The following is an 11,703-nucleotide window of genomic DNA, read 5'->3' as shown; positions in this document are numbered from 1 at the left end:
GTTTCTTGCTTTTGAAACATTCACTGAGTAAGTGAAATACTGAAATAGGAAACACGGATGAAAGGCATCTTTGCTTTGTGAAATATCGAATAGTAGTGTTATTTAACCTCTCCCACATGGTGAGAGATTCCTCAGCCTAGTCTCTAAACATCTTGCAGTTGTTTGAGAAACTTAACACAGGCCTGAGAGTGAGAAAGACTCAGTGTGAGCAAGAGATCATTGCCCTCGTGGCATCCGACTCGCTCCACTTTGCTTCTCTCTGGTTGTGTCTCATGTTCATCTTGAGATGTGCCGCACATGTCTTTCTCACCAATATTTTCTCTCATTGTTTATATATGTCTCTCTCTCTCTCTCTCTTTGTTTCTTTCTCTTTTTCAACTGTAGCCTTCATTGGTTACATTGGACCAATATACTTAGCTAAAGTGTAGGATATGCAGAGATGAACATACATTCTATTTTTATTTAACAGTATATGCACACTATTTAAATCCATAAATACCAAGTTTCATTTATCACTATGTAAATATTTTATGTTGCTATTAGTGAACATTAAAACTAAGCTGCCAGTTCAAAAGCTGGCGGAGACCGCCACTGGCAAAAAGTGTCCATTAACAACTTCCACCCACAGTACACTGTTTGTTGAAAGACTGAAAGATGTGCACAATGTGTGAATTCAAATGGTTGCCAAGTAATAACTAGTCCCAGTGCTGAGGGCTGAGACATGCAAAATGATTCTGAAAAGCAGATTTTGGTAGCAGTGTCATAACTAGTGGTGCGTCGCAGCCAGCAATAATGTACACCTCATTTTAGACAGAATTCACCCCAAATACCCGCATTCTGTATAAAAGGGTAACATTAGGTTTTATGTTTAGCTTGTATTAAACTTGACGCAGAAGTGTATACTAGTAAATGGAGTCCAAGGGGAAGCACAGATATCGGCAAGACTCTTCAGAGGCAACCAAAGAAGGAAGACTCTGGAGAGAAAACCATCCAAATGTATCATATTAATTTAAAAATAATATTGAAGGTTTTAGCAAATAGTTCCTAAGCAGAAAGATAAATGTATAATACGGAGGAGTCTGACAAGCTTTTATAAAACTGAAAAGTAGTTAAGAGTAGCGGTATGCAAAATTCACACAATTTGCTTTCGCGTCATTACGTGGAACTTTGCGAAAAATATGCAAAATTATGTATAATTATGAGGAAGGCAAATCCATCATTTAGCACTATATTTTAGTACATTTTTGAGGCGAGGACTCATCTCGAGGAACTAAATTGTGCAAAAAACACAAATGGAACGTGCAACGGCAACTAAACATTCCTGTTGTTTGTGTTATTCTGCGTGCTCGTGATAAAATGTTGGTACGAACGGCATGTAATTAGACGGTGTTGTGTACAGTTGTAATTTTAAGAGTTTTACATAACACAAAATTGTTGAAATTATGCAAATTACGCAGGTGTATTTTAAATTTCACCCGGGGCAAGTCTAGAAGAGAACTGGAAAGAAGCAGGGCTCAGTTGAGAAAAGCATGAAACTGTCTTAAGACATTCCCCAAGGATCCCCTGAGTGGTGGTAAAAAGGAAACCATATAAAAATCCTCAATTAGGGTAGAGAAAACAATAGGACATAGCAGACTAGAAAAAGAGGGAGAAATCCCCACTTTTAGCCATTTCAAGCAAAAGCTGTGAATATTGTCATAACACAGAAGCAGTGCCCTTTTAAACATTACTTTATCCGCCAGACACAGACAACTCCCAAACATGTTCTACATTTGCCCTGATTGTGTCCTGTATGTGTTAGGTACAGATGTTGATGCACTAACAGGATAGTACAACTCAATGGGCCAAACAACTGTAGGAATAAAATGAGATATAAAATGGGTAACACACACCCACTGTGGGCTGGCGTAGATATTTGCCTATTTACGCTTTGCAATAAAGTTACAATAGTTGAATCACATTTTTTAAAATAAAATTAACTGGAGGTGAATATATAAAATTAAGCAGCTGAAAGGTATGCTAAAATCTCAGAATTAAAGCTCTTTGTGGAAATTATATTTAGTCATTTGAATCACTGGGGAACGAGGAAGGAGTCTGTGGCAAAGATCCTTTTGGTGGGATGACAGTGGTCATTATAAAAGCATTGGAAGGTAGTCGCTTCTGCCAGCTGCAAAACAAATGAAAAATAAAAAGATAATATGCTTGAGCATGTTACTTTAGGGTGTATCCTTTTTAACACCATCTTGCAATGGATAGTTCTCTGCTCTTTCCTGTCACTGGTCTCTGCCACAGATTCATTTAAGGCACTCAAGCATTAGGATATGTGAAATCTCACCAAATTTTCTTTCTTTACTCACAGCAAGAAGAACATCTACCGGACGGTTGCCGTGTCCTTCGTACTGGCGGTCACCATCACTGTCCTGCAGATGGGTTCCTCTTCCGATGAACAGGAGAAGACCGTCTTCATCGACGATACGGTGCAAGCCCAGAAGAGGAATGCACATCCAAACAGCTTCTGGAACCCCAACACGGATACAACAGGCACGGAAATGCCACCGGTGACAGAGCAGCAAGTCCAGGCTTGGGATGTGACAACAATCAACTGCACCGCCAACGCCAACCTCACAAAGTTGGACTGGTTCAAGACGCTAGAGCCAAATTTCCAGCAGTTTATCCTTTACCGGCACTGCAGGTATTTCCCGATACTTATCAACCATCCAGAGAAATGCAGCGGGAAAATCGATCTGCTGATTGTGGTGAAGTCCATCATCACACAGCACGACCGAAGGGAAGCCATCCGGAAAACCTGGGGCAAGAATGAGGTAATCGGTGGGAAAACTGTGAAGACACTCTTCCTCCTGGGGAAGGCCTCAAAAGAAGAGGAGCAAGCCAATTACCAGAAGCTCCTACATTATGAAAATTTAATCTATGGGGATATCCTCCAGTGGGACTTCCTTGACACCTTTTTCAACTTGACTTTGAAGGAAGTGCACTTTCTGAAATGGCTCTCCATTTATTGCCAAGATGTACGCTACATCTTCAAAGGGGACGATGATGTTTATGTCAGCCCTACCAACGTCCTAGAATACTTAGATGGGAATTTGGTCCAAGACCTCTTTGTTGGTGACGTCCTCTATAAAGCCCGGCCCATTCGGAATAAAGGCAACAAGTACTACATCCCTAATGCTCTCTACCAAAATAACCTATATCCACCCTATGCTGGCGGTGGTGGGTTTTTGATGGACGGGCCCTTGGCCAAACGGTTATATAAGGCTTCAGAGGGCCTGGAGCTTTACCCAATTGATGATGTGTTTTTAGGGATGTGTCTCGAGGTTCTAAAGGTGAATCCCATTTTCCACGATGGCTTTAAGACATTTGGCATCGCGCGGAATAAGAACAGCAAGATGAACAAGGAGCCATGTTTCTTCCGGGCCATGATGGTGGTCCATAAACTTCTCCCAGTTGAGCTTCTGGAAATGTGGGATTTAGTAAAAAGTAACTTAACCTGTTCTAGGAAACTCTCAATTCAGTAGCTGCTGATGGAAGAGGACAGTATTGTTAATGTGCTTTCAGACAGGGGTTTGGGGAATTCATACTTGTTGGAGATTTTTCTGATATCAACAGAGGATTTTGTTCCTGGATCCTTCACGTAAATCCCTCTTTTTTTCTTCAGTTTTTGTTGATTCCGGGCTTGTGGTCAGCGATTTGCAACAAGAAGTTGGATCCGCTTACAGCACAGTGGAAGAAATGGAACAAATTCACCACAGTGAAATGTATTGTTAACTATAGTAACTCACTTTTCAAGTTAGCAAGAGATGTCTGAAGAACTGGAGATTTGCCCCAATTTTTTTTTACTGCAGCACGGTCCCCGGACTGGTTTGGGGGCCAAAAAAAAGGTTTTTTTGGTTAAAAAAAAAATAAGGGATGGCTACTGAAGTAGAAAAATAGCCGTAACTTAAAATTAGTTACCAATTTGACTGTGGATATCAGCACACCTGTCACTTTTGAGCAAAACAAAATCTAATTTTTGCTTTTTTAAAGAAAAAAAGATATATTTTTGTAAAAGGAGATCCTTAATTTTACATGTATTTAACTTTATTTAAGAAAAAAAACAAAAAAAAAGTAAGGGTGTAAAACACACCAGCCGGTTTTGAAGGACTATTTTTTTATGACTCTGCATGTTTACATGGACCAGTGTGCTCACGGATTGCCACAGAACTCTGTTAAATTGTAAACACACGGGTGATTGCCGCCTGGTGCGGGTACGAATGCGCTTGTTTGTTTTTTCTTGAAAGCTGGGTACTGAAGCGCTGTAGATGTTTATTGACCGTGTATTTGACCTATCATGTATGTGAAATGACTCTGCTGCCTTGCACTGGGCAGGTATGAAGAAGGTGGGTGTCATAGGGGTTTCCCAAGTGGTGGTTGAAATGCCAGCCCCTCCCCCACCCCCACCACAACTGCTATAACAGTTCAGAACCTTATGAAGTCAATTTATTGCCAATATTCTATTAAATCATCCTTAGAGAGAAAGATTGTCACTTAGATTTTGGATAAATGTGAATAGAGACCAGAATGAAGGCCTGGAGCACTTGGTACCCCGCATCTTCAAACCCGCCACAAATCCCGCTCCAGGAATCCCATACTCTATGGGATTTTTCTGAGGCCCAAATTGTTGCAAATCTAAATCCCAGAGAGCTATGGTCTCTGCCCTTCTTTCTGTTCCTCTGCTCCCTATACTGAGCACATATTAAATGGAACAACAGGATCTGGGAAAGAAGGGCAGTTGGGAAATGCTGATAGCAGCGCGCCAAGAATGACGGCGCACGCGAGTTGGAGGAAATGCACCCTGACCTCTTTTCCTTCCTGTCTCCTCTTTTCCTTTCGCTTTTTTCTCCTTTGGCATGGCTCTATTGGGGAACCAGTTGTGAAAGAGTGTGTTGTGTGCGTGCTCCAGAACCTTCTGTGCCAGCACGCGTGTGTAACGTCTCTAACAGCACAAAAGAGCTCAGTCAGCAAGATTCGAAATGTCTTCGTCCCCACATGACCTCCAGAGAGATGTTGAGATTCTGACTGCAACTCTAGACTCCAGAATTAAATCTGGAATGCTCTTCCTGGTTGGGCCTGGTGGCTTAGTGGACTAATGTGTCCACAGTAGGGGCCTGGGATTTCCGCACTACATGGAGCACGAGAAGATCTAAAAAAAGGGCAGAGTTTTTCTCTCGCTGGCGCTCGCCAACTTAACGCTAGGCCACCTCCCAGCGAGATTTCTCAATGCGTACGGTCGTGGATGGCCACTAACCCTCGCGTTGAGAAACCTTCCGTTCTCGTTGAGGAAGCTGCCTCTTGAGTAGAACTTCTACTTGAGCGTCAGAAAGAAGCAGCGCCCTCTTGCGCTGTGTGTGGCGCTGTTCGTACTGATTTTACAGCGTGGGACAAACGGGGAACTCCGCTATGAAGACAAGTAGACCTGATCTCTGATTGGCTGATCCAGGGATGTATCGTTTGCTCCATTCAAGATGGCCGCCCAAATTGGACGCCAGATATAGAACACTCAAAGGCAAATTCAAATTAAGTATCAGAAAAATAGTGGGAGTCTAGGTTCAGCATTCTGGCACCCACATGTGAGGGAAGTATTCATATGCATAAGGCTTGCATATATGTGACACCTACAGGGTTAACGTGTGGCGCACCTCGCATAGAGATGCCCACCAAACTCACCAGCACGTTCCTGCAAAGCCACAGAACCTTATTTAGACATTTTCAGGTGCTCTGGTTTTCAGTTTAAATCCATAAACAAATATAAATGGAGCCAAGTTTAGGTTCACAGCTAAAACTGTAAAAATCAACATGTACCATTTTGCAGGAGAGACGCCACATCCGGCCCTGGCCACATCTCAATATATATATATATTTTAATCATTTTAAAATTGAGGTTTAAGTATGATAATCAACTATTATAATGCTGTGATTTAAAAATAATGTGGCGTTTTACATTTCTTGTTTATTTTTTTACATACATTTTATTTTACACATTTCACTAGCTTTTGTGTCTAATTTGGGGATTTTTATTTATCCAGCGAGAAAATTGGATTATTTTCTGAACTAGAAAAGCCTTTAACACCAGAAAATGCTGGCTTGGAGGGACCACCATAGCAAATATATGAAGGAGGAATTTGCCTCCATTTTTGTGTCTGCCTTCCCAGAATCCTTTGTTCTACTGGAGACCGGAAGAAGGGTAGAGAGACACCTGATTGGTCCATTTGTGTCCCTCTGCTCTGCTGAGTGTAAAGTTGAATTTGTGAAGGATGGGTGACGTGGTACGTGAGATGCACGTGTGCGCGTGGTTTCTATTCTCTTTTCTCTGTCTTCAAAGTCTAAGAAAGTTGGTTAAAACATTTAGCACCCCTTTATGTACATGCCTTTTTTGACATGGAGTGTAGAGTGAAGTTATACATTCTTCTGCACGAAATGATGAGTAGGATGTGGGTGGAGCCTCTCACAAAATGATTGTCCTGCACGCCCCCCCCCCTCCCTAGAGAATGCACCTCTTGTGTTCATTCATCAGGAGAAATGGGAACCGGAAATAAAGTTATGACTCTGGGCCTGCTCACAGGTGGTTGGGTTCAGGTAAATGTGATTAAAATAATTGTGTGACTTACATAGAAAAAAGATGGCCCTATACTAGTTCTGTTGAAGGTTAGTTTTTTGCTGGAATAATTTTGCATTTGTTGGGGTGTGATATGTTACTGTGAAATGTTTAATTTATTATGGGCATTTAAATGTGAGGGGATGGGAATTTGCGAACAGCCACACCTGTTCCGCCTTTGCTATCCCTCGCACATCCGTTGCTACCCCCAGCCCACAGGGGTCGTGAAGAAAGGGGCAGAAGCAGAGAGGGGGAGGCACTGGGGGCTTGTCTACTTTCAGATGTCTTTGGGGAAGCACGCAGTCTCACAATGTCAGTGAGTCTGATGCTGATTGGGTAAGAAGGTTAGGGCGTCAGCCAATCCACCCCCTTTTCGTAAAACTATCCGTGGGATGAAATTATGGGCGTCTGAGTTAATCGGTGGTAGGTGAAGGCCAATGAGAAGCCGCTAGGGCTGAGGCATAGTTTCTAGCATTTCAGGCAGAAATCCATCACGCAACTTCACATGCATTTCTTGGCCTCTCTGCTGAGACTGCAAACAAGATCATCACATGTCTTCTTGTTAGGGAGTGCACTAGCAGTCAACGTGGGTTGCACCACCAGCTCGTTTCACAAAGACCTCCAAATAAATGACTCGATGGTCATGAATTGTTAGTTTCACACTTGAATAAAAGTTGATCTGGGGACTCCGAGGCTGCTGCTTCTTCCGATTGCTGCCTTGTCTTTCGGACTCCACACCTCTGCAGCAAACTTAGGCCTGGACACGCTCTGTGCCATCCAGTTTAACCCTAGTGCATGATGGGAAACAGGAAAACTCTCTACAGGCAGGTCCTGTCACAAAGAGCTAGGTTTCAGAGTACTGTCCAGCGTCGCATTTGATCTGCAGAGTGTTAACGTCTCCCTCTTACACCCCCAAACCCCCAAACCCTCCCAGACTTCAACAGAACCTCAAACTTGCTTAGCAATACAAATGCTCCTTTATTACCAATCGAGCAGTTATCTCACTGAGTGGAACTTGTACCACGAGAGAGTCCTGAGTTTTGTGTCTTGATATTCTGAGGATGGCCTGGCCTTGAAAATGTCCCAGCTCTGCTCCAGAACCTTTGTGTGATCTTAGACAACGTTTAGTTTGCAGCGATTTAGGAACAGCGGGGGTTCAACTCTAATAATAAAATCCAGATGGGGGGGGGTATTTATTCTATAGGTGCCAATTTCTATGTACTGTGAAGACACTCGATTGATGTGAATTCTATAATATCCATGGTGGGAATTCCTGTTGACCATTTGCAAATGGTTTCTAATTGTGGTTGTTCTGGCATATGGGTACAAGGCTATTCGTGCCCACCAGGAAAAGAGAAATTATGCAAGTTACAAAAATATGTCCTCTGCAACCAAAAGACATCAACAGGAACTAACAGCAGCTCCATGGAGCAACAGGAATGTAAATCAAAGCAGGTGATTTAATGATCCCAAATCCTCATACCACCTCTGGACCAGTAGGAACCATTTGCAACTGGTCAACTGGAATTTGCACGTGAATTGTGCTCACTTCTGAGGGTGTTGGCTGGGTTGGTGGCGGGTCAGTAGTTCCTTATAAATAATAGATGAAGAGGCCTCGCCAGCCACTGGTGAGTTCTGATGTTGGTTTACTCAGCCCACTAGGGCACTGACGGATGTATTTACTCATGTTAACCGTGATTGGTTAGAATTGCTGAATCAGTGTCAGGGCTCTTGTGATTTGTACTGTGTGGGCCCGATTCACAGAATTAACTTAAGACAAAATCCTAAACTTACTACCATTTTGGTATTCACAGAAGGCACTTACTCATTTCGGTATTCACAGAAGGCACTTACTCATTTCGGTATTCACAGAAGTTAGGAGTCCTAACTTTAGGACTCCTAAGCTGAGAAAAATCCTAACTTTAAGACTTTCGGTATTTACAGAAGGCATTTAGGAGTCTTAAAGTTAGGACTCCTAACTTCTGTGAATACCGGAATGAGTAAGTGCCTTCGGTGAATACCAAAATGAGTAAGTGCCTTCTGTGAATACCAAAATGGTAGTAAGTTTAGGATTTTGTCTTAAGTTAGTTCTGCGAATCGGGCCCTCTGTGCTTCCACCATCACAGTGTGAACACCACATGTCAGTGTAAACGTGCCTTCCGGGTCCTTGGTACCATGTCTGTTTCTCGACCTCATGATGTAGGTGATGGGCCGAGGAAGATGCCCCCAGCGGTCATGAAGGTACCAGTAAGTAATCAAACCATGAAGGACAAGCATCGAGAGGTGACCTTGTCTGATGCCCTTCGGGAAGACCAGAGCAGTGCCTAAGGGCATCGTATAACCCAGGGATTGTATATAAATAAATACAAATGCAGTCACTGTCAATATATTTATAGTATCTGCTGCACATCTGTAAATACTGTACATAGGCGAATACATTTATATATATATATATTGGTGGCCTGTTCAGATCAATCAAGTCTTTACCACAAATTGGAACTGTACAAATAAATGTGGTCTAATCCTACAGTTTTTAGTTTCGGAATAAAATTCTTGAGAAAATCACCAAGAGTGCCTCCTTGTTTTAAGTCAAAACTGTGAGCTGTAAATAAATGTATACAGATATAAATGATATGTGCAGTACAGGGTGTTTGGTGAGTGGTCACAGGATGTCCACATGAATCCATGTGTCAAGAAAAAGTGTAAAACTAACACAGCTGTCCAATTTCCTAGGTCCATGCTTGAGTAGCAGGTTCATTCTAGAATGTTTCTTTGCATTCTGGGACTTGTAGTGCTGATTTCATAATGGGAGCAACAGCAACACTGATCCTGAAAACCATCCCTGGGTGAACTACTTTCACTCAGAACTGAAAACTGAGATTAAATATTGTGCTATTGTTGAAAGCAACTGAAAGTGTCTATGACCGTGTTTACAAGTTGGGCGGTTAATTTCCCACGTGCATGACGCCATTTTAATGCATGGGATGGGCTTCCGAGTTTTGTTTTATTTAATTAACCCGATAATTTTCAGATGGGTTAAATTACCCAACATTAGTTCAATTTCGCCAGGTAAAACCTGTGGAAATTTAACAGGGTAAAACATACAGGGCCAGATGTAGGTCACCAAATACCGGTCGGTAACGGCCGATTCTGTAAATTACCGAATCTGTAAATTTACCGAATCTCAAATTTGTGATGTAGGTTGCACTGAAAACAGTGCCACCGGCCCTTAAGAAATCGTTATTTACCATGACATACTATGTCATGGTAAATAACGAATTCCGGTGTACATGCACATCTGTGCATGTACACCTATTCCACGTGGCACACATACATGCCCTAAGGGCATTTATGTGTGCCACATGGCACACAAGCCAGAATCAGGGGTGCAACAGTGTGTCAAAGTGACACCCTATCCTCCTTGCAAATTCGGTAATTTTGCCGAATCGGTATTTATCTATTCGGTAATTGACATTGATTCCTATGGGCCTCAAGGCCCATAGGAATCAATGGCAATTACAGAATCAGTAAATACCGATTCATTAATTACCGAATCATACCGATTCGGTAATTAATTCAGTAAAATTACCTACATCCCGATTGCCAGTTCTTAAATACCGAATCGGTATAATTCAGTATTTAAGCATCGGTAATCTGGGATTACCTACATCGGGCCCACAGTGTTTACTGCATCATGTGGATTTTGTTGCATTTCCCATAAACTCTTAATAGGTGGTATTAATCACACCCAATAAAAAACGTATCCAAAGGAATTATGTATTGGGCGATACATCCCAGCTATACATCGTAACCAGTCTCTAAGTGTATGTGTCTTCAGATACACGTATATTTTCAGACATTTATGCACAAAAGAATAAAACACTATTTAAACTGTAATCTATTTTATGTTTTGTTATTAGCATTTGCATAGCGCACATTATGCCATTTGAATGTCCTTGTAGAACTTTTAGTCACCGCTCTTCGAGGCTTTCGATTCTGATTCCGCGTTTGATGGTGTGTTTCAGGTATGAGCATTGTGATAGCTAGCAATATGTCATATATGTGCCCGGGGCGGGTGCATGGAAGGGAATCAATTGAATGTGTTCTCTTGGGTGTTTGTCGTTACATTTGTGATTTTTTATTTTATTTTGAGGGTTTTATATAGCGCGAACAAGACCCTTGTGGGTATCAGAGTGCTTTACAAGGTAAATATTGACAGCACATAGGCATAGAGTAAAAAACATAAAGTTCCGTACAAATCAAGAATCACGTAATCACAATAACCCTAGCAAGGTATTCATCACTGTTTTGTGGCTGTTGTTTAGGTTTCTTGCATGCTTGCAGGCGTTTTTATGGGTGTCCAAGATCACAGGGTTCTCTGCCTCTCTGAAGCTGAGTTCCAGCCAGCAAAATGAGGCGATAGTCATTTGGCACTGCAGCTTTACAAGTATGTCCCTAGTCAATTATTTTTGGGCTATATCCACTACTCACCTCAATGAATAATCACAGTTCTTGTCAGACATTACACTGAGCCCAACCCCCTGGTAGCTATGGCACAGAGCAGACAAAATTAGGGCAATGTGTTAAGTATTTACGCAGAACCAAAACAGTAATAAAGTCAAAAAGCAGCGTAATAAAAATCCTAAACTGAATTAGAAGACTGGAGTAATATGTAATAAACAAAATGACACCAAAATGACAAAAATCTAAAATATTGAACCGGAGTTATGAATTTTTAAAATTTTACGTAGGAATAGCACCAGGAAGCACAAAGTGCTAATGAGAGTCAATAGTTGCGGTAGAGCGGGACCTAGGCACAATTTGAAGCTGGCTGCGATTGAGCGTGGGTCGGATACATCAGCCAGGTTTGTCTCGGTCATATAATTTACCTTCTGACTTAGTCGTCTAAAACCCAATCCACCGCAGGAGTACACTTCTAAAGTCCACCAGGACCCGAGGGGAGGCCCTTATAGACTCACAGGGTGTCAAGCAGAGGCCAACAGTGAAGGTCCAGTCGAGGTCCAGTTGCCACTGATCAGCTGGACAGTTGCAAG

The 11,703-nt window shown here is 42.1% G+C and overlaps 1 protein-coding gene across 1 annotated transcript in view; it reads left to right on the top strand.

Annotated features, from left to right (window-relative positions):
* The window catches only part of B3GNT7 (UDP-GlcNAc:betaGal beta-1,3-N-acetylglucosaminyltransferase 7), a 53,538-nt gene extending 44,324 nt beyond the window's left edge, over positions 1-9,214 (top strand). Inside the window, exon 2 of the mRNA XM_086944560.1 lies at positions 2,360-9,214. Within this exon, the coding sequence (XP_086800686.1) occupies positions 2,360-3,533 (1,174 nt within the window). The 3' untranslated portion in view covers positions 3,534-9,214. The remainder of the gene's footprint in view (positions 1-2,359) is intronic.
* The last annotated feature ends 2,489 nt before the right edge of the window (positions 9,215-11,703 follow it).

This window comes from Lissotriton vulgaris, chromosome 11 (assembly GCF_964263255.1).
Source record: "Lissotriton vulgaris chromosome 11, aLisVul1.2, whole genome shotgun sequence".
Taxonomy (NCBI): Eukaryota; Metazoa; Chordata; class Amphibia; order Caudata; family Salamandridae; genus Lissotriton; species Lissotriton vulgaris.
This window is presented reverse-complemented; position numbering and strand designations above follow the sequence as displayed.